Here is a 24,166-nt window from a genome sequence, read left to right as displayed (position 1 = left end):
TTTTATCAGCAGTAATCCTATTGACTTCCCTGAAATGGAGTAGAGACTATCACTCAGCATGCCTGGCAGCTGTATGACTGTCATGAATCTGTTTATGGAAAGCCATGTGCTTCACTGACTGTCATTGAATTCAGAAGCAAAAAGATTCTTAGAGCCTATACTGACAACGGTGACTAAAAGACAAAGCCCTTGTTCAAAAGGAGCTTCTGGACACTTGTCATTAACAGGAAGAAGTTTAAGAAACTACCCCAAGGAAGGTCAAGAATACATCTGCAAAAAATGTGTCATCAAAAAGCACATAGAAATCTTTGTAGCATTATACCATCTGAGTTCTTGTCAACTACCTGAAGAATGCCTTGACATGCCACCAAAGCTCTTGCCAATTCCTACCTCCGGCTGCTATAGAAAAGAAGATAATATAGTTTACACGTTGAGCCTTTTAGGAGGTGGAAAACTTCCTTGGATGCCTCGTGATCCTATTTAGAGCCAGTAGTCTATAAAGTAAAACAAACACTTGGAGAACAAAGCAGAATGGGTTGGCAAAGTGGAAGGAATACAAAACCCTGAAATCCAATGGAAAAGGTTATGCTGACCTCAAAATATACCATTGTAGGTAAACAGTTAGTCCATTTAGGAAAGGTTTTTACCTCAGCATCCAAACCAAATTCAAAATGTGGTCACATATATATATTTGGTGGGGAGAGCATCTTGTGGTTTAAACACTGGATTGAAATGCATGTAACCTGGGCTCAATTTGTGATTTAGCTGGACTTCTTGACAAGTCTTTGTGACTCAGGAACTCCTGAGCTGACTTTAAGTTACCATTCATTCAGACATTGAAGTTGGCCAGAAAAACAAATTGTTGACAGCATCACAACAAATAATAGCTCTGGCAGTTTATTCAAGGCTGTGATTGAAAGTGGGATGAACAGTCTTTTCCAAATCAGTTCCATGGTAACTCCACAAAAAGGACACACTCCACAGAGGCCTTCTGGAGAACTATGACTGCACCATTTGTCCTTAATCTTCCTGAACTCAAGCTGAACTTCAATCAGACACAGAGTCATTTGGGCTAAAAGCAGCTATGAGTTATTGAGACATTTCTTAGTAATTCAGTGCATCTAACGGCTTTGGCAAGGAACAACTCATGGATCTTTTTTATTTTCACTAACCACCTACTTAACATTTGGTCACATATGCCAAAAAAATTTTCATTTTTTATTCTAGTCCAGGCAATGGCAAACACTTCAAACTAGTGTGCATTTTCGGGTCAATTTTAATTGGTGTTAAAATTAGCATGTGCTTTGAGAAGTCACACATCAAGAGTTAATAGCCCCTGTAATGTGCCCCTACAGCAGGGGTGGGCAAAATATAACCCACAGGCTGGATCCAGGCTGCCAACTGATTAGATCCAACCCATGAGCAGGCCCCTCCAATTGATTGTATCCCACCTGCAGCTACTCCTGCGGTACTCCATATGGAGCTGAACATCACCCACTCCTGCCCTGGGTAGCCTGCATTGCGCTCTGGCCTGTGCCTACCAATGGCGCTAGCCTCAGCCAGCGCGCACAGCTTCCCAGCAGGGCTGCTTCCAGTACAGCTGCAGGTGCCCAGGTGCTACTCAGCTCCCCCTGCCTCCAGCAGTGGCTCCTCCTCCTGCTGTGCTGCTGGGGGGTGGAATGGAGGGGGAGGAAGGAGCTCTAGCAGGGCAGTTCCTGCCCCCATCAGATGGGACTCCAGCTCCTGACTGCTTTCCACCCACTCAGCTGCCTGCAGGTGGCTGCTTATTGCACTAGGCAAGCAGTGCAGGTAGAAGGTAGCCAGGAGCTGGAGTCTTGCGCACTGGGACAGGAGGAGCCAATCTAGAGCTGCACACTAGGGGCAGGAGGAGGAGCCACTGGAAGCTGAGCAGCACCCAGGTGGCTGCAACTGCACCAGGAGCAGTCCTGCCAGGAAGCTATGCATGCTCACCAGGGCTGGGACTATCTGGTGATCGTGGGCAGGCTGCCTGACATGCAGCAGTGCAGGAACAGCCATAGGATGGATGGGAAAGCAGGGGAGCAGACCTGCACCTGTACTGCACTGCTCAAGTGAGCTTTGCAACACGCACCCCATCCCCTGCCTTTCCCCACCTCCAGGGACCTAGCACATGGGCAACCTCCACCTTTGCCCTCACATACACAGAAAAGAGGAACCCACCTGCTGCCAGCACTACCACTCTCTGGCCTAAGTCTGGAAAGTAGTAGCAGCCCAGCAGCAGCAATGTCTGGGCAGGGGGTTCCCCTTCCATGCCTACTCCTCCAAGACAGCACAGGCACTGAAAGTGAACCAGGGAACACAGGGGCATGGCAAGGAGCAGAAGAGACAGGAGCAGGTGGGGATTCCTGAGGAGCAGGGGAGGAACTCCAGTAGAAGGGAGGGCAGAGAAAGGGTACAGGGGCTGGGAAGAGCCCAGAATGGGAGGGAGGGGAAATTCTTACCTTTAGGTGCTCCCCCGCTGTCACCGGGGGGGAAGATATAGTAGCTGGGAGTGTTGCCTCCTGGGATGCTAGAGGATCACTCTCAACTGGTTTTGCATCTATGGAACAGTCATATGTGACTGTAATATAAGCGAGCTGCCTAAAACAAGTTGAGATAATCCTAGATGGAAGTGGACTATCTCCAAGCCATTCAGAGGGTTCTTTGCATGTTTCCTTGCCCTAATGTGTATACACTGATGGTTTAAAAACCCTTAACACATATAAGTTAATGTGTAACAACACCCTTATATTATTACTTGCCTCCTTTTGACCAAAATAAGGATCAATCCCACATAAACATTCCACAAACAAGCATCGCTATATATAACTGAACACAATTAGATTGAAAATTTACCTAACACTGCAAAACTTAAAATTTTAAGGTGCAAGAAACTGATTTATTGAACCATTGCAGTTTAAGTTGATTAGGCATGTAGTTATGCTGAACAAAAATAAAGTTCACCAAGCCAGTTTATTTTAGAAAATATCACATTTTAAGTAAAACCAATACACCACTTACATAAACAAGACTTAATTTTTTTAATATGAAAACTTAATTCTTATTCGGTTAAAAGGCTAAATTGGTTAAAAGACTAAATTAAAAATAAGAGTTTAAAAAAAAAAAGTATGCATATCTGAAGTGTAAACTATATGACTGCACAGTCAGTGTGCACAAAATCCCATTTCTACTCCCCACATTTCTTATGTATAAAATATAAGCACAACTTTGATGTGTATACTGACAAATGGCAGACTGAAATGGCAGAATCCAACAAGAGGGTGTTAAATCATTGAATGTTGAATAAAAAAACGTTCATAAATTGAGTTAGAGAAGGGGTTGGCAATTTATAACCCAGGGGCCAAATCTGACCTATGGAGACTTTGGATCCAGCCCAAACAGCTGTTTCACAGTTGGGCAGCAGGGGCTTCGGCGGAGGGGGTTGGAATTTAGCCCATACCATTCCTGGTAGCTGGGTGGTGGGAAGAAGTGGCAGCGGCAGCTGGGTCTTAGTGCCCGTTCATATCAGACATATGCTGAGTCATTCTATTCCATTCCACCCCAGCCCACCACAGGATAGTATTGCATCTCTGGGCTAGAGAAATCTGTAGTGGGAAATTTTGTTTTTATGTATTCAATATGCTAGTGTTTATCTACAGACAGTAAAAACACTGGCATTTCTAAAACATTTTATTGCTACAAACTGATACATCTTATCACAAAAAGCTACAAGGCATAACACGTACTAATATATATAGCGTGCAATGTAGTAAAAAAACAAAACAAAAACCAGCCACATTCACAGCACAATTTTTAAAATGTAACCATCCTTGCACTAAGGGGTAAATATTATGAGCCACATAATATTTTATGTCATTCAGCATTCTATTTAAACCCAAAGAGTTTTCCTTTTTCAAGTGATTAGACTATAAACGAATATATCTAATTTTTAACAGCAAAGTAAGAGAAAGGAAACTTAAAAAAAATATACAGCACCACTTTTAATCAGCTCTAATAGTTGGCTTGCTATAAAAAAAAATTAACTAAATAATCTACTTCATTTTAAACGAATGGCAAACAAAAATTCTCCACATAATGGAATGCATGCACAGGGTGGGGGTTTTTACACAACTCTCTTATTTGAAACTATTTTGAAAGTATCTTACAGTTTGCCACTATGGAACAGAAATAAAAAGATGTTTTCCCCACTTCAATTTTCTCTCTCTCTCTCTCTCTCTCTCTTTTTTTTGCATTTAGTTATCTTCAGTGTGGTCAAGGGTGAAGTCAGTTTGTTCTTCTGTTTCTTCCTCCTCCTCTTCCTCCTCCTCTTCCTCTACTTCCTCTTCCTCCTCCACTTCTTCCTCCTCCTCTTCCTCTTCTTCCTCCTCCTCCTCCTCCTCTTCCTCAACAGCCTCATCAGCCTTGTCTTCTTCCTCTATCTGCTGCTCCTGAGTTTGATCACTATTTTCAAAAGGATTTTCACCCTGTAGTTGAAAAATTCAAAAATATTTTGAAACCTGAAACTCCAAAAGGGAAATTGCTCCCTTCACACATACACCTTAAATTTTATTTAGTTGAAAATAGCGGTTACCAGGCCACGTTAGGGAAAAATCACCTGAATTGATGCCAGAATTAAACTACAGATCAGCTTAAAATTTCAGCATCACTTTATTATTTAATTCAACAGATAAACTGAAAACTGAAAATTTCATAAATTTATACCAGGGTATCCAAGTTCTTCAGACATAAACAAGTGCTCTACTTTTCTGAATTAAAAGATGACTTCAGAAAAAAATACTTTTCTTCTATCTTCCCCTATTTGCACAACATCCATCTATTCATTCTCACAAAGACAATACGACTTTTAAAAAGCAAGTTATTAGACAAAATTAAAAATAAAGTTAAACCTTAAATGACTAATCATTTAGCTAGCTTGGAATTCAGAGTTATCCTTGGGGAAACAGGGAGTAGCCAAGCAGATTTCACAAATAACTGTATTTTAAATAGGTTAGTCATTTTAGCTGAATGCTCCACCTATTAAATTGGAAAAGCGAGTATAGAATGCAACTCAATTTTCATTTTTATTTTATTATACTTATTTTATAATTTTAAAAATGTAACAAAGGCAACGGAATTCAGTCAGATGGGCAATCTCTGCACAAGGTGCCTTACTGTTTAAATCAGATAGTATCAGTTTAGACTAATCAAACAAATGTTGAATTAAAGAAGCATTAGTCTTCCAAGAGTATTACTTGAAATTATAAAAAAGTAAATGGAGGAGGGGCAGACAGGACACAGAGCTTCTGTCTTTTTGTTTGTGTAAAGAAAGAGAGAGACAGAAAAACAGACATGAAAGTGTGGATTGTTACATTTATTTGATCATTAAGACCGTATCTTTCAGTGTAGACTAGTGATGAAAGAACTCAAAAAAATTTAAAAAACTAAAATAAAAACTCAGTGAGGCTCACCAAAGCCAAAAATCCCCCAACACATCCCTGATATATGAAAGGCTTAAAAAACAAACAAGAACACATTCAGCTAGATTTATGCTCTTTCCTGTAGAACAGGACTGTCCAACTCCCCAGTGGCCAAGGACCACACCAGGAATGGTCATGGCCCCATCTCATATACCTGGCTGCACACTTCCCCAGCACTGTGCAGGTAGGTGGCTCCCTGCGCCCCCTCCTAGACCCAGGTGCAGCACCTGTGGGAGGGCTACTCCCACATCTCCTTTTCCCCCTCTGCTGCACTACACTGCAGGCTGCACTCAGCCATGCTGCTCTGCCCTGCCCCCTGGGCAGAAAGCAAAAGCCAACAAAGGGCCAACAAAGGGAGGAGAAGCCTGGAGATGCTAGCTGCAAGAGCAGTTAGAGAAATGAGGGGAATGGTGGCTAAAGAGAGCCCAGGGGTTGTAGATTAACCCTCTGTAGGCTTCATGCAACTCCCAGGCTGCAGGTTGGACAAGCCTACCATACAAGAAACCTGGAAAGAAAGGCAAATACAATTTTCTGTAGTATTTTTGTCCACATAAATGTCCATGTGTTCAAGCCCAGAATCTCAAGTCAGCAGTACCTACTAGGTGACTAAAACACCCACATCACAGCAAAGGAATACAAGGCAGAGCAGCTCTAACTACCATTCAGTTCCTTCATCAACACAGACATCAAGTAAGGACACTACTACAAGTTGGGAAGGAGGGACCATCTTGGGATTCATGTAGACACAGGGTGTCAAACATACAGCTCACAGACGGGATCCAGCTCATGGGGTTCCTGGAGGGTGTGGGAATGGGAGGAAGGGGAAGTGGTGGCAGTGTTAACTCCTGCAGCTCCCTGAGCAGAGTTTCATAGATTCATAGGACGTTAGGGTCGGAAGGGACCTCAACAGATCATCGTGTCCGACCCCCTGCATAGGCAGGAAAGTGTGCTGGGTTTAGATGACACCAGCTAGATGCCTATCTAACCTCCTCTTGAAGACCCTCAGGGGAGGGGTGAGCACCACCTCCCTTGGGAGCCCATTCCGGACTTTGGCCACTCGAACTGTGAAGAAGTTCTTCCTAATGTCTAGTCTAAATCTGCTCTCTGCTAGCTTGTGGCCATTATTTCTTGTAACCCCCAGGGGTGCCTTGGTGAGTAGAACCTCACCAATTCCCTTCTGTGCCCCCCATGATGAACTTATAGGCAGCCACAAGGTTGCCTCTCAACCTTCTCTTGTGGAGACTGAAGAGGTCCAGGTGCCCTAGTCTCTCCTCATAGGGCTTGGCCTGCAAGCCCTTAACCATATGAGTGGCCCTTCTCTGGACCCTCTCCAGGTTATCCACATCCCCCTTGAAGTGTGGCGCCCAAAATTGCACGCAGTATTCCAACTGCGGTCTGACCAGTGCCCGAATGTTAATAACATGATCGCCAACCCCGGAAATGAATTTGAGTATAGAGCCCTGTTGGAGACTTATTTCAGCAGAGGTGGGGCAAGTGACCATCTTAATCCCCTGCAGCTTCCTGAGCTGACAATGGCTCAGGCATCCACAGCTGTTAGTGCCACCACTCCTTGCCCCGCCACAAGAGTTGGCTCTGGATCTGGCCTACATATAGCCTTGCAGCCCACACGAGTTGGATACCCCTGGTATAAACAAGCATCAAAGATATTTAAGAATTACTTGAATGCTCTGTGGACACAAATACTATATTTACTCAAATATAAGACACAATTATTGTAAGATGACCCCCCTCCCAATAATTAGATTCTATATATGGAAAATTTATAAATGCGTTATGATTTTCCAGGTACAGAATCTAATTATTGGAGGTCTGCCTTGAGTATGTCCCCTTCCCACTGCTACAGCAGGGAAAAATAGATCTTGGGGTCAGGTAGCCCTTGCCCTCTGCCCACCACATCTTTTCCCCTCCAGTCCCTTTCCCCCCTTCCTTACCATCAAACCCTGCTTCTTCCTGAGCACATGGAAGTGAGAAGCAAATTTGAAAATACTGACCTAAAAATAAATATATCTATAGTAATGTATATATAGGGAAATAACTACAGGTACTCATAGACTGAAACCAGCTGTTCTTGTCATAAGTCTTGGGATCCTCCAAAAATGTATATGCCATTGAGGTGCAAAGCAACCTGGTCCAGCTCTACCTCATGGAGGGCAGGGCCACACATATGCAACAGAGAGGGAACAATACAGGGATTCTAAATAAGCTGCTTGGGACCCCACTCGGTGACATTTCCCAGACACTTAAAACTGGTTAAAAAACAGGACCCAGTGGAAATGGGAAAGAAAGGTGCAACTCAGCTGTGGGAATGGAGAAGTGCAAATGTATTCAGTGTAGTTGCTCTCTGTATCTTGAAAGAGTCAGCGCTGAGGGGAACCAAATTGAACAAATGGACACTACTATGTACCTTATTCAGATGGACTTCACTAACATATCCTTGTGGTAGGTTCCCTTCAGTATGTTTGCCCATATGGGCCATGCATTTTATAGTCACGCTCAGTGTTTGTTGCATTTAATCAACTTCACAGTTGGTTTCCATTACCAAGCATATGCTGCTTTTGGCAGTGTAATGATAAACGATGTATTTAGTGAGCCTCCTTGTATGCAAATGTAAGACAAGGGGCTTATCCCCTCCCTACCCACCCACCATGTTGACTGGCGGGGGGAGGAAACCTTATGTATATTTGAGTAAATGTTGTTATTTTTGTATCTTCATTCACACACAATCTCCATTATACAGGAGGATGTTTGCAAAATACTTCTGTTCAACTTAATATTATGTCTGAGTTTGCAATCCTTGCAAGAGCCTACACCATGCAAACTGTTATTTACTTACTTCCCAATCTGTAAAAAGAGGATAATCACACTTAGCTTCTTTTTAAGTCACTTTGAAATCTACAGATGAACAGCACTTTCTAAAAGCTAAGCGTGTATTATTCAAGCATTAACAGTGCACTTGAGGTTGAAAAAGCTGAAAGTAAGCCTCTCCTTAAGCACTGAAACACGAAGCTGGACAAACAGGGAAACCCCCAAATAAAAGTCAGTGCTAACAGTTTTGGAGGACACTGGGATGCCCATTTAAATGTTAGCATATCAGACTAGGAGGATATTACATTGCTTAGAGCAGGGGTGTCAAACATCTGGCCAGTGAGGCAGTATGATCTACCCCGTGGGTCACTGGACCAGCTCCAGCCCCAATGGCTGCATGTAACACATGGGCTAGACCCCATGCCACGTATGCTGACACATGCAGCTTGCCCAAGCTGGGTCTAGCCTTGTGGGTACTCTGCAGCCCACACACTGGCTCTGGTATGCTCAACCAGCCCAGAGGACCAGACAAGTTTAATATCCCTGACAGAGCAAGGGTCAAAAACCTTTTACTAATAACGGGCCACAGCCTGGGCCTCAGCTGCTGTCATGGGTCACTGATCCCATGCTGCTGCCCAAATCATCCCCACTCTGTGCAGAAGGCTGCTCTCTGCACAGAACAGGGAAGCTGGGGCAGGAGTAGGGGGGAATTGGCTGGCTGTTAGTAAAAGAAAGTGGAACATGGACTAGACTGAATGGGTAGGGATAAGTACATTTTTAGCAAAACATGAAATGTATCAAGTATTCATGGGCCAGTTGTAATTTTTTTGGAGGCTGTAGGTTGCTGAGCCTGGCTTGTGAACTGGAAGAAAGCAGGGCCAGAAGAGAGAAATGTATTAAAACTAGCATCATCACTGGGACTGTGGAAGGAACCGAGTGATAACACAAACAATGTTAGCGTTACCTTTTTCCATTGTCATCTTACCTTGACATATAGTTCATATCGTGCTTTCACTATTGGGTTATTCAAGATACTAGTAGCAGTCAGTACACTCTCCCTTTTTATTTGTTCTCTGTAGGCCTACGAAACAGATTTTAATATAAATACCTATTACAACCTGTTGCATGTAAAAGAGATCTATAAAACAAATTTAACTCATGCCACACTAATTAGGATCTTCTAAATTAGAGTCAATATGTTTTTCTCTCAGGAATTGCTACCTCTTGACAAAGGCCCAATATGTATAATCAATTAATCCAAGCCAGAGGACTTGTCTACAGCCACAAGCTTTCTCCGGACCAAGGGAAAAAATTAAAAGCTCCTCGATTCTATAAACTGTAGCTATGTATTTAATTCTGTTTCTAATATATGTTTAACCAGACATTGAGCTCTAATGCAAAAGTTAATCAAAACCATCTTTACAAGAGAGCATGTATACCTATAGTTTTATAAATAACTACAAAACTAAATTATAAAAACACATTCTCTGTAACAAGGGATGCATCAACTACTACAAATTAATATTATTTTCAAACTTCCTGCTTGCCAACCATTTTTTTAATTTGTGTTCTTTGTACTGTTCTATTAAAATAATTACATTTGAAAAATCATTTTAAATTTGTGGCAACTTTGTATTTCTAACATTAGTACTTCTAAACAGTTCTCTTTTCAGACAGAAAACTCTTGTTCAATTAAAAAGTGATTAACAATTAGAAATGCCTTCCCAGAAAGAAGCATGTGGATTCTGCAGCACTACCCAATTCAATGAATGTACACCTGGCACTGTGCATACACTGTGTGGATTAAAAGGACCTTTCGTATTTGGTATTCATTCCTGTCTATTCCAAAATGTAAGTGAACAAACTATTTTTGCATTATCTCGTCTAATGAGGACTAATCAATGTGCTGTTCCAAGAGTTCCAATAACTAATATTCCCACAATTTAATTTCAGCTATCATCCCATGCATTTGATCAAGAACAATGCTAGTGCTCTTCAATATTTAGTAAATTTTCGTACTAGCTTCAATTTTTAATTAGAGGTGGGAAATGAAAGTGCATCACCACTAATTTTCTCCTGATTCTTGTTGGTAGCCATCAAACAACTTAATATTTGAGCACATACTCTTATTAAGAAGTAGCCTATTTATGAAGCACAGTGTATACTTATTAGTCAAAGTACAGACATGTCAGTGACTCAGAGTTTAAAGGTAAACGTTTCATAATGCCCAAATCTTTTACTGAATTACTGGGAGGTTACCAAATCCTAGAAGTACAATGAACTCTGCCCTCCTTTTCGATATTCAGATTCCATCACAGAACACCTAACAAGGAGCAGAGATATGATAACGGGAAAGAAACCCACATTCTATTTTCACTTTCAATAAGACTATACTTTCAGCATTCCACAAACAACTGCTATTTGGGAATTACAAATGTACGTTAAATCATACTTGTTTTCCTTTTGCATGATCAGGGGATTTTAAGTGCTGTTGAACGGAACTGTGTAGTGCAGGAACATACACACTACAAGCACTACAATGAACTGTCTCTACTTTCATCATGTGGTCATCAGCAGTAACACCTAGCAAAGAAAAAAAGACAGGAATAAGATGCATAATCTGTGTCAAATAAGAATACAAAAACAGACATTTAAGGAGAAATTTAGCTAATTAAATTCACTAAACTAAGGAACTGGTGCTTACTGAGAAGGCAAGGATAATCCTGAATAAATCAAACTTATTTTTAAATTTAACATGTCCTTAAAATATTAAAGAAAATCCAGCAGTCTAATATTGCTGGCCCTAGTTATTTTAAAACGAAGGGGGAAAAAATAAAAATAAAAAAGGATTTTCTATAGGACTGATCCCACTGAAGTAATGGTATGAGTTGGCACTCTGCTCCACAAAACACTAGTTCCAGACACACACCGAAAAACTGCATGACTTCCATTAGACTTACAGATTTATAACTCTCAGTCAATATTTTCCATTTACAAGTTAATGAAAATGCATTTCTGTATATACTGAGAAAACAAAGAAATTTAGTGGATGACTTTTATTTAAAAGTCTCCTGTGATAATTTATTTAAGCTGCTTGAAATACGTTCTGTAACATTTTAAATTTACCCACTTCGAGTGCTAAGCCAATGATTTTACAGTCCTGATTTAAATCAGGAGAGAGGGAAAAGAGGAAGGCCGAGAACTGTACCCTGCTCTAGGTCTTAACACTTAATTTAAGGGTCAACGTAGCAAAGGGAGCATCCTTCCAGTGTAGGCACTGCAAGGGCAGCCACAAACGGATGCCATCTCTTTGCGAGTCCTAGAATAGGGGGGCAAACTGGTAGGGTAGGGGGAAGGTAATTTCAAGGATACTGCAGGCAATAGAAGAGACCTGAAGCAGCACTTTGGTCCATAGGGTAGCTAAGGGCTCAGTTTGTGTAGGCTCCCAAAGCAAAGTTACTTTAGCGGTCTCTCTAGTTCCTGGAACAACATAAGTCTGAAAACGAATATGGTTTGTCATGTTCTCCACCATAAACTTAGCAATTAGGCTGCTTGTGTGCTGATATCACTGTACCATGCAGCTAAAACATGGCGTGATTAAATTTCTTTGTGTTCCTTTGTCTGTACTCATGTTGTAAGTATAACAATCTATCTGTTGTCAGTAAAAGTAATCTGTAATCCAACTGAAAATAGTATTTACAGCCCACATTTCTGGAAACACCTCCTCTATGCTCTTGCTTAGCCATGGCCACACCTATCAAAGTAAACGCAGGTATCTCAAGAGGGTCCTAAGCATATACTGCTTAAGATGGGAAAACAGCTTGGGAGAAATGTTGGGATAATCACAACTCCTCTATGCTGCCTAATGGCCAAGCATAAGTAATCTAACTGAAAATCATATTTTTAGCTCATTTTTTAGGTTTGAGGATATTAACACTACAGAATCACTGGAATCCAGGACTGCAGAACCAATAGTAGGCTGGCTTTTGGAGGAGACAGATTTGAGAGAGACAGTAAAATCTATTGAAATGTTAAGTGTGCTGAAACAGCCTCCAATACAACCTCTTTATCAGGGACTTCAAATAGGAGTAAATTGTGTGCATCCCCAGAGCATGCATTCTCACTCAAAGAGCAATACTTGCCTTCCATTATATCTTTTTCAACAGCTTGGACATTTTCAGATTGACTGCTGGTTTGTTGCTTGCGCATAGCTGTCTTCTTGAATTTATTCACCATGCACTCCTGGAAGCAAGATATGAAGAATCTAGGTTAACATCTAAGTAGAACTCCTTCACCCTGTGTCAGACAATTGAAACTCTGTTACCCAGGTATTCTTACTGTTGATTAGGTGTGCATGCATTTATTATTAAGTATTTGGGGAGAAAAGTAGCTTTATTGAAAAAAAGAGATATTAATAGCAACTAACTCCAATAATTGCTTATTTAGATGCAAAGCTATCTAGAGTAAATGTTACTGTCAAGTATTTGAAAACTTACTTTTGTTTGATTACATTTATGTGGAAACTCTTTCAAAATGCAGTATTTTAATGAAAAAATAAACATGTTCTGAAGGCAATAAATAGTACAGCTTATTTTTAAACGCCAACATGGGACTTACATGCAGAAACTCCATCACTACTTTATCAAATTTGGTTTGTTTCTGGATATGGTCCAATGTTTCCTGATGGGCAGCACTTTCCAGGTGAGATTCAATTTCTTTTTCTTCAAATGTTCGAAATTTACAAAACGAACAAGTGAATGCCATTCTAGAAAAAAAATATCCAATATAATATTACTATTTAAGAAGGCTTCTTAAAAAGTCAGTTAGTGTTTTTCAAAAGTCACCAAGGTGGTCTGAGGGCTTGAAAAAAAGCAATCAATAGCAGATTACACGTATCTTCCCTACTAAGTGTGGGATACTTTGCCATCTTTTTCTGGAATTATTTATGAAATCTAACATAAAAAACCCTACATTTAAGAAATTAACTGCAGGAAGTGAATAGATGTAACCAGGCTAGAGGTTTGATTTTTCAGGCACACAGACCACATTCCTACTCAAAATTCTGCCAGTGAAACATACCGGTTAATTTAAATACTGCTATTGCTATTTAGCAATACTGTCATGAATGTCATATTGCCAGGGAAAGCTACAGCCAGTAGGAGGCAAATACTAACAGGGAAAAAATATGAAAATAGATAACCCTACATCAGGGGGCATTCAATCTTTTGGTCCTGTGAGCCAGATCCACTCCCACCCTCTGGGATCAAGATGCCATGCCACCCCTGAGCACTGGCCACACGCTACCCAGCCTATAGGACTCCCCATGGGTCTGAAAATTTGACGGCAGGAGACCAGTACTTCTTACACACCCGTAAGAAGCATGAAATAAAATCAAGTCCTAAGCTGAAAAAGCTCAGCAACGATAGTATAGGAATACAGTTCAGCATGTAAATCCAACTAACTCAATTACAAAAATGTGATGTGGTACTGGAACAATACTGAACTGTAGTTGAGTAGTACTGGAATACTGGTACCATTCTTGACTAATTTTCTGATGGTCTCACATAAGTACGGGTGCATGCTCAAATACTTTCACAAATGTTAGTAAAATTTCCTGATATAGGATAAAGCAAGCAGTCAAGAAATCTTAAAAAACGTATGAGCAAAAACTGTTAAAAAAAAAAAAAAATCACTATTGTAGTCTGTATCCTTTGATGCTCTCCTTGTAGAATACTAGGGGCAGCAGAACACTACAAATGAAAGAGCAGTACATACTACAAACAATATTAACAGTACAAACCTGTATCCATCCCCATATTTTTCACTGTTTTTCTCCCTTCTTCGCCTTTGTTTCTCTCTTCTTGCCTCAATTCGTCGCTTTTCTTCCTCTTCACTTCTGACATCTGGCTTGGAATCTTAACACACAGTAAAAGGAGTTAAAAGTATTTTACATTTCCAAAATTCACCCAGGAGAAATTGCAATGCTTATTTTCCCCTACCTCTCGTTAACAAGTTTCACAGCGCAGAATAAATTAAAGCAATATATTCCAACGGCGTATAAGGTTGGTTTGGTTTTTTGCATAACAAAAATCAATGCAAGTATTTTAGCAATATATCTTATATATACACTTCAGTGTAAATTTAGGGGTCTGAACTCAGGAAATTCAGAATATAGCAAACACAGCCTCACTAGGTGTGTTTAAACATGTTGCTATAGGAATACTAAATTATGGCACAATAACAGCCTGTACTGCACACTCCATACAGTTTTCAGCAATTTCCAGCATTCCTTATCAGACAGATTATATATATAATACCAAGACACCCAATGGAAAATGGATTTAGAACCTAGTTTGAGCCTCAATATTTCCTGTTTCAGTAACATTTACACAAAATTATACCCACTGTGTTCTTAACATCAGGTCTCAGTTCATGACTTTAAAAGTCAATTCAATGAAACATTCAGTAAGTACAAATAAGGATGATCAACTGGAAGAACAAATAATACTTAAGTGACAGAAGGGCATTAAAAAATCTGAGCTAAAACTAAAATACTGAGGGAGAGAAAAAAAAAAAAAAAAACATAAACAGGTAAAACATTCAGATGTGATCAGAATATTAAAAAAAAGACAGGCATATAAACAGCAAAAATGGCAAATGTTTGTCAAAATCAGACAACTGTCTCCTCTCTAATCTTCCACCTGTTTAGCGCCAAGCAAAATGCTTTTTCCCTTTAATGCTTGTAAAAACTCTTTATGATGAAATGAAGGATGCAGTTGCTTTTATAGAACATACATTCAATGGAATCTGTTTGGTAAACCCATCATCACACAAACGGCTAGACTAGCCTAAAATCTAGAGTTTTACCTAACAGAACAGACTTACTTCCTAAGTCTGATACCTAACATCAGAGGCATCTTTTGTAAAAAATTTCATCCACAATTGCATCCTCTGCTTCAGTTTAATTACCTTAATAAAGCCAAATCCATACATTTCTCATGAAAAAGATATAGTTAACAAGGGCCTAAAGTATCATGTCCAATTGAACAGAAGATGGTTGAGAATAAATTTAATCTCACACCATTGGTCACTGACCATTGTAATTCATTTGATAGTCGATGAACTGTATACAGGAACTAGTTCAGTAAAACCCCAATTTATCAATTATTATTTCAAACAAGCATTCATGCCTTTGTGAATGATAAACAAGAATGAAATTTAAATGACACTGTATGTAATTATTTGGGGGATACCTATCCAAGTCTCATTTTAGGTGTTCAAGACTATGAAGTAAAATAAACACTGCATGTAGTGTCATCATTCTCATTTTGGCAAAAGCCAGACTAAAACATGACTGTTTCGAATACAGGTCCAGGATTTTTACATGTGTTAGCAGATTCTTCCTTATGACTTACAAATGACCACTCCTAACCGGTCCAGACTGGTCTCTGCTTCCATGAAAACTGACCTCTTTCTTCATGCATGCTTGTCCTTTCACTTTCCTCATCTCCACTCCATAAAACACATGTTTCACCTACTGTCCTTTTCTCAGTCATCCTTCTCCATTCTCTCCATCCCCCCATCATCCTTTTCTCTGCTCATTCTTTTCTCCTCCCTCATTGTATGTTATGCTGCTCTGCTCAGTATTGAAGTCTGCAATCTACCTAAATGCATCAGAGTTGATGAAAGAAGCCTGATGGCACATGAAGCGCATGAGCCGTGTTCATGCAGTGGCTCCCTACCCAATAGTAAAACTGCTGACTACAGCTTTAAAAATAAAACTTAAAGGTTTTTTGGTCATTCTACAGGCAAGGTTCTTTGAGTAGATGTGATATCTTTTATTAGACCAACTGAGTAGTTGGAAAAAATGTTCTTGGCAAGCTTTCGGGCATGGGGAGTCTCTGCTGTTCTGAGACTCCAAGAAATGAAAGAAGCTAAAAGTGTGATAGGATGTCAGTGAATGTAAGAAAGTCAAGGAAATGGTTTGCACATGCAATTTCTTCAAAATCTGCATTTACCTCACACACACTTAAAATTAGAACCATACTAAGCGTATTTGACAGGTATCATCTGAAATCAGCATTTATGTAACACATTGTAGATCCATCAAAAATACAAAACTAGCAAAGCAGACTAACATGTACAAACTAGTATTGAAAGTTTTGAAGTAAGAAAACTGACTGCTGGGCATGCAGCTTAAGCTACCTGACACTTAAATTCATATGCCCACAAAACCAAACATTTCATTCATGCCTCATTAACAACTCTGTCTTTACCTCTCTCTCCAGTAACTTCAGAATTACTGAAGCTGTGGGATGTCTTCCAGAAAAAATGTTAAAAGGAACAAGTATAAAAATAAGTTTTGCTAATCAAAATGCAATGCATACTGTCTTTACATTTTTTTCCTTTCAGTGTCTTTTTTCCCCTCTATTCCTTCCTCTTTAATCTATTCTTCCCCATTGGTCACTCTTTTATCCATGAATTTCTTCTTTTACAATCTAGAGAAACCTCTGTGTTTCTCATTTACTTCCTAATAATTTTCCATGTTTCCTCACCTCAATGGTCACCCTTTCCTCTTTATTCTCTATACCACAGATAAGAGTTCCCTCTAGTACATGAAAGAGGTGGTGAGAGAGTATACATCTTTACTATAGTAAAAAGCAAGGAACTTTGTTGGCAGGTAACACCCTTTCCAAGTACATTTTTAAAAAAATTAAAAAGACATCTTGAAAATTATCAAGAAATAGTTGGGACACCCAACAGGAACTGCTGCATCGTGACAAGATTAATAACTGGGGCCAAGTTTCCATTCCCCAGGCTTGTGCAAGGATGAATGTTTTAAATTTTGGCAAGTCCCAATAACTAAGGTTCAAAATACTATAAAATATCAGCAGTTATCAAGCAAAATTACTGAACTCACAATATCTGAGCAGGCATAGATGCATCCATAACACAGTAGTTCTCCCTAGAGGACTGCTATACCAGGAACATATTTTAAAGATAAAGAGACATGAAATTCTATTTTTTCAACTTCAGAGTCTTGAAAAAGTCACCATAGAAAGTTTTAAAAAGTGTTAAAAAGTAAATTGCTGTTGTGTATCAGGTTTCTATACTTAATGTTAGCTTTTAAGAGAGCCTCAAATCTGAAATTACCTGTGATGATGGAGGTTTAAAACTAACTTTGTCTCTAAGCAAAAAAAAAAAACCCAAAAAATCACAGCAATCTTCCAGTTTATATTTCATGCAGCAGCAATGCATTTATTAACACTTGGTAACCTATCTTCACAAAGAAAGTGCTAGGAAATCAAACAAAAAATTAGCTGCAAAAAGTTGAAGTAAATCATCTTCTGTCCACAGGCAATTCTAACTACCTATGATCATAAACACATCAGTGCACCGAAGTGACTACATTTGTCTGGAGTTTTCTAGCTCCTACCTAAACTTTTCACCTTGTCAACAGCAAGTTCTTTAACAGTGTTAATATATGTTTTATTCCAATAGGAAAAAATGAAGAATTGCCAAGTATAATAAATGTCTTTCTTAATTCAAAATAAGAAAAACAATTAGTGCCAGTATTAATTTATTTTTCATTTAAATTACTTACTAGGTAGATTTTTTGTGTTCATCTTCATAATAGGTTTTGTCAGTTTGGGTTTCTTGATAAACGTCCCACCAGGTTTGTTATATGGCTGTGGAATCATTTTCCTCTTTATTCCTCTTGCAGCAAATGCTACAGAACTGGGTTTATTATGATAGTCAACAACAATTCCGGGTCTATGCATGCCTCCAAAGTCTCCCATAGGCTGGAAACGTGTGAAATCAAGAAAAAGGTATTGGTATACAAAATCAACAGAAACAAAACAATATTACTAAATGCCAATGCCTAAAACAATTTGTAAATGAGTAAAATGTGCGTTCTGGAGTAAAAGGCAGATAACTAAAGCTTCTAGTTACACGTGTGTTAACAAAATTACTCTGGTAATGGGGGGGGGGGGGGGGTGGTGGCCAAGTGCATATGAAGTGGGTTTCTGCTTATTCACAACCCTTAGTCCAGATGAGAATCATGTTTATCAGAGTTCATTTCACTACAACATCCTGGTTCCTTCTCTTCAGATTCTCTACTTGCTAGTTCTGTTTTTCTGGAGAAAAAAGCCAGCTGAGTTTTTCTATAACTCAAACAAAAGCTAGTAAAGAATCCTCCTTTGCTGGCTTAAGGCAAGAAACAGATGAGTCTGAAGATTTTCCTGTGTAGTGAAGGTAAACTGAAAATCTGGGTAGGATGCTGACTAGTAAGACATGTTTTTAAAGCACAGCTAGAGGAAGTTTTTCTATGCAGAACACTGACTTGTGACCAATCTTCTTTGTTTACTTCATCCTGACAAAAGCATCTGTGGCACTGAACTAAAAGAATTTAGGACTTTTTTTTTTTTTTTTTTTAAAGTCCATAGTTAGAGCAGAATAATTCAAACAATAAGGAGCAAAAAGTGGCAGAACTTGGATTCAAGAACTGTATTGGAACACAATTTCCTTCCTGTCTCTAAAATACTGTATAATAGTGCATATGTCTAAAGACATGCATTTATAGATATAACCTCCCTGGAAGCAACAGGTACTGGAGTAATCTGAAGAGAAAGAACCAAAGGAGTTATGAAAAGCATAGAATTGATTTCCTATTTGTTCATCTACTTCATTAACAGAGAGGGAAGAAGAGAAAACCCATTTGACTGTGTGTACACATCAGATAAGCAGAAATACTTGTGTTAACATGAAAACAAAACCATTTTTTTCTATTCGAGATAAAAATACTGTGTGGGTGTGGGTGTGAGCACATACTCATTTCTAATCATACAAGGCTGGAATACAGTACAACTATTGGGTAGACAAGCTTATTTTTTAAAAAGCCCTGAAGATTCATGCATAAAACCAAGTAAAATTTAGTTTATCAATGTAGTGTTATCAAACTACTTAAGATGTATTCATATTACACAAACATAAATATGATATGAAATATGCACTTGAACAAACAGTGTTTCCAAGTGCTTTACAGGTTTTTAACAAGCAATATTTCCATCATCTATTAAAGGTGCAATGCATTTTAAAAATGGTAAGTTTAGTTTTATATAGCCCTTTATTTATGAAACAGAAACTGAAAGCATTATTTTTTAAGGAATATCAATCAGCTAAAAGTACTCCATTAAAATTCTGAACAGAACTTTCATCTCTAAAAAAGTTCTAAAAGGAAGATATCTGAGCTTAAAAACCTAACACTTTCAGTTCATCAACCAAGGGATAAGATCTGCTAATTACAGCTACATGTTAGCTCATAGCTATGTGCAGATTTTTTTGAGCTAAGTTTGGTTATACAATTAAAATTATTTAAAGCTGCAAAATAAAATTTTACAAACAAACAAACAAAAAAAGAAATAAGGAAAACCACACGCACAATTCAGTATTTAGAAGACCTAATAAAAATTATCCTTATCTACACTTTAAAGAAAACAAGCTACATAATGTTATAATACAGAATTACTTCCTAGAGAAACATCGTATGCTTATGAATTTTAAAAAGTGATAAGTTACATCTAAGGCACAAAAATATTCAACAGCTGAACTATTTTATTAAAAATCAAAAAATGGGATTATAAAACTTAGTTAAAGGGACATCCTCAACTTAAAATCACTCCTCTGGATTCTTCTCTTATAAGCAACACCTAACAATAAACAAACTGAAAAACATAGAAATCTCTCTCCTAACTTTTCAGCTTTAGTACTTGCTGTATTGTCAGTTTCACGGTTTCCTGTCTAAAAGGCTCGTGTGTGTGCGCGCGCGCGCGCACACACACACACACGCTCTTATGCATGAACACCATTAAAACAGGCAAATGTGCAAGTAAAACACTGACACGGGTGATAAAGAGTAGGTATAATATCCAAAACTAATTTTAAGCTGATTTAATGCTGATTATGTCCCTTTAACCATGCTTTAAAATTTAAGGAAAGCCACTATAGAGCAGTTTGCCACCTACCTTTGTTATTTCCTTCCCCCCAGATACAAGATGGAGTAAAAGCTAAATTAAAAAGGAGACTTCGTGTTTGGTAACACGTGTATTTAATAAAGATTTAGCTAAGATGTCACCTATCCACAGTAGTGGAAAGAACTGCTCTATGGCATTCATAGCCTCAGTTTTATTTTTATTTATACATTGCACCTTTAACCTACTGAAAAGGTCAAAAGGGTTCCAATTAACCTTTTATAATTATTCAAGAATTTTCCCACCTGCAAAGATGCTAGCGTTCACAAGGAAAAATGCAATTCCTTTTAACCCCTTTTAGACCAAACCTATTACTTTTATCTTCACCTTTCAAACAAAAGGAGAGATTGTGTAACAAAACCCCATCAGCTAATCTTGTATTGCTCTTTACTTTCAAGAACAGAGGGACTGGGAACTACTTAAAGTCAACTTCAAAGGGATTAACAGGATTATCAACTGTGTTAGTACGTTTGGTCAAAAGTACACTGTGACAAACAGAGTACTCATTTTGAAGCTGTGGTCTTGAAAGGGTTTAAAAGAGTGACTAGTGAAAAGAATCTGAAAAGATTCTGTACTTACTCCTCGGCCTCGGCCTCTGCCTGTTGATGGTCCTCCAAAAGCATCATAGTTTCTGCTTCCAAATCCACTTTCAGGATAAGCAGGCGTTCCTCTCCCCCGAGAGCCTACAGGTGCAGGCTTCATATGGGGTGAAGAAAAACTGCTGTAGGAAGAGTAACTCTCTCTTCCTCTGTCCTCCATAAACCCAGGCCTCAATTTTGAACGTGAGTAAGGTGCTTCCCAGCTAGACCCGCCCTGGTTTCTACCTCCGAAAGAGTCAAGGCTATTCCGGTAGGAGCTGTCAAATCGACCACCATAACTACCTCCGAAGCGGCTTTGTTCGGGTTCATTATAACCATAGCCAGATCTGTATAGATCTCGCCCACCCAGAGAAGACCCGGAGTCGTAAGACTCATAAGGTCCAAACCTGGAAGAGTTGCACAGTGAGGAAAAAAAAAAAAGTAAGCTTACCAGTGTTATACATTTCAAAAGACAAGTTATCAGTTGACATTTATCAACTAAAATTAATTTATACTATATTGGTTTGTACAGTTGTGTTATTGTTTATCTTGATTAGGGCTGGGCATTCAACTTGTGACCAGATAGAAAGCTATCTGTGTCATTTTCTGTAAAAAGAATTCTAAAGTTCAATAGGCCTGAACTTTGTTAAATTAAATTTCTCAGCATCGTTTACTAAATGTTATTTGAGCCCAGCCCTAGTCTCAGGAAAATAATCACCTGCAGATGTTTACAGGCTAGTAAGACTATTCCTTCATCAAGGTCATACCTAACATTTTAACATTTGAAAAGCATTTAAAAGGTGGTTTAATTTTTCAACGGGAAAACAGGACAAAATATATTTAGTCTTTATAATGAAGAGGTGATTCTTATGCACCCCATGATTAACATGCACCCATCCTTTGCTTGCAGACATTAAGTCTGGCAACTTCAGGATTTGAAAAAGCTGTACAAAGTACACACTGCACATGGACATAGTCCATGGGAATCTCAAGGTAGAGTGATAAGTAACAACTTTAGTTATTTACTAGGGGCCTGTTTTGCTTCAGGAGTTTTTGAAAGGAAGAAAAGGGCAGGGAAAAGGACTCATTGACATCCATAACTATACTAGGAAGGGAAGCTCATTAGTCTCCCCCGCAAGATTAAAACAGGACAGTTCAGCAGAAATTGGGAAAGTCAGCCCTTTTACTAACAGAATACAAACTAATAAAACAGCCTCAAATTACTACCCTTGTCTAAGATAACAAGAATTTCTTCATTGTAAAGGAAGTTAGCCTCAGAAGACCCCAAACTACACAGAAAATGACACTATATACAGAAACAATCCATGCACAATAGTAATGAGGCAAGACACATTTTAATGTTCAAGGAACCGGTCAACCTTAATCATATACAGATTACTAAATGGTAGGTACATCTCATTCCTGGACCTGTATGCAAATTTTAATTGTGCAAAATATTATCAACCAACTCTTTAAAAAGAACTTCAACATTTTCTCTAGCCTCTTCTGCCCTTGCCCAGTGGCACTGCAATGGCTACATACAGTTACTGTACAGTAGTCCTGCTATGGCCAGACAAGGATTAAAATATGCAAAAGAGGACAAAACTAGGAGAAAATTTAAACTGCTGGATGTTATTTTCTCTCATAAAGAAACACTCCCGAGAAGAAAGCTAATTTGTATAATGTACTAAAACCTGAACTTATTTGCAAAACCACAATACCAGAAATGTTATTTTTGGACTAATTTTACGGAATATCCCAGAATATACATAATTTGGGTGCAATTAGTACCTGCCAATAAAATAATCTGGACATGACTGTAAATAATAATATCAGTGAGCATTCTTACAATTTATAATTAGAATTAAAGAACACATATCCTAAATGTTCCTTGAAAATGGAATGTTGATAGATTCAGTCTTAAGCACTGAACCAATTAAAGCCATTTTAGTTAGGGACTGCAATGTCAGAAATATTAAATTATGCCAATGTAAATTTACTGATCAGTTACAGACTAGTGAAAGTTACTAGATAGAAAGCAATCTTTATAGTTAGATTCAAAGAAGCAGGTTATCATATGACTGCCAGAATTATCCACAAAAAATAGTGATTGTTTGGATAAATCAGCTGTTACAACATAACATTTTCCAGTTTTTCTTACACAAAACTTACAGAAAGAAAGCCCATATAATCAAACAACATGCCTAAGGAACACTTAAGTTGGAAAAAAATAATATTGATTTATTAAATTATTGAGACAACCGAATAATTATTTTACCTGTTGCCGCCACCACCTCCTCCTCCGCTGCCGCCACCTCCTCCATGACTATCCATCCCATATGATTGGTTTAAGTAAGAGTCCATGGGTCTTGGGCCACCATAGGCTCCATGTCCATAATCACGGTCCATGTCTAAAAAGAACAACCAAAAAATTGGTGGTGATGATCAAAACACCACCCCAGTCTTTCAATATTAGTCTTGCTGACAAAAGCATAAAAATATCCTGTGGCTGGTAGTTGAAGTTTGAGACATGTAATCTTATAGTAAATTGCAATTCTCATAGCACTGAGGATGGTTGGAATGGCTTAGTATGGGAAATGGTGAACTTAGAATTGTTTGGTGTCTTCACCAAAGACCTACAAGACCCAGAGTGCTTGTACTAAAAACATTTTCTCTCATCTCTAAACCAGCTTTCTATCTCTTGCTTTGTTTCTTCTAGTTCTCATAACTGTCTTCCTTCTGCTGCTTCCTTTAGCAGCTTCTGTATCACTTTGTAGCTCTCTTAGCTCTTTCATTCTTTTCCCCGGAGTTCTTCAGCTTTCCTTCCTGAAGAATTCTCCCATCCTCTTCTTCACCATTATCCACCATTCTCTGGTACTCTTAAAATATTTCTTCAGTGTTCTCCACCACCTAATATTGTCTCATGAATGCTTGACATATCTCATCTTGTAATGCACATTTAACTTCCACCCTCCCCTTCGCCTTATGGGACTCTTACCAAGACTCAGCAGCCAGTGATCACTAACTGCTTCACATGTGGTTTCTTTCTTCCTTATCTCTACTTATTCTGATACAAAGTCAGTTCTGGGTTGTTTCTTAGCCCTGGGGTCAGTTCTAATGAAAACTTTCTCCCCTGCCAACATCTCTTAGTGACTCTTCTTTAATTACACTGGTTAACTATCTGGATGAACCATTTAAAGTTCCATCTCCTCCTCCCCCTGTTGTCACCTGCTTT

At 38.8% G+C, this 24,166-nt stretch overlaps 1 protein-coding gene across 2 annotated transcripts; it reads right to left on the bottom strand.

Moving 5' to 3' along the window:
* Positions 1 to 3,327: 3,327 nt before the first annotated feature.
* Positions 3,328 to 24,001, bottom strand: ZNF326 (zinc finger protein 326). Of its 2 annotated transcripts, XM_014524025.2 has the most exons (9): positions 23,210 to 24,001; positions 20,933 to 21,338; positions 17,926 to 18,124; positions 14,122 to 14,236; positions 12,939 to 13,086; positions 12,464 to 12,563; positions 10,774 to 10,904; positions 9,307 to 9,402; positions 3,328 to 4,502 (listed from the first exon to the last, which is right to left on the bottom strand). In XM_014524025.2, exons 1-9 carry the CDS (start codon positions 23,338 to 23,340, stop codon positions 4,272 to 4,274), a joined length of 1,557 nt encoding a protein of 518 aa, XP_014379511.1. In that variant the 5' UTR covers positions 23,341 to 24,001; the 3' UTR covers positions 3,328 to 4,271. The 2 variants fall into 2 exon arrangements, with proteins under 2 accessions (XP_014379511.1, XP_025069805.1); XM_025214020.1 differs by lacking the exon at positions 20,933 to 21,338 and having other exon boundaries at positions 23,210 to 23,343.
* Positions 24,002 to 24,166: the final 165 nt, after the last annotated feature.

This window comes from Alligator sinensis, unplaced genomic scaffold, assembly GCF_000455745.1.
Source record: "Alligator sinensis unplaced genomic scaffold, ASM45574v1 scaffold736_1, whole genome shotgun sequence".
NCBI lineage: Eukaryota > Metazoa > Chordata > Crocodylia > Alligatoridae > Alligator > Alligator sinensis.
The sequence above is the reverse complement of the archived record's forward strand: the minus strand, read 5'-3'. Positions and strand labels throughout refer to the sequence as shown.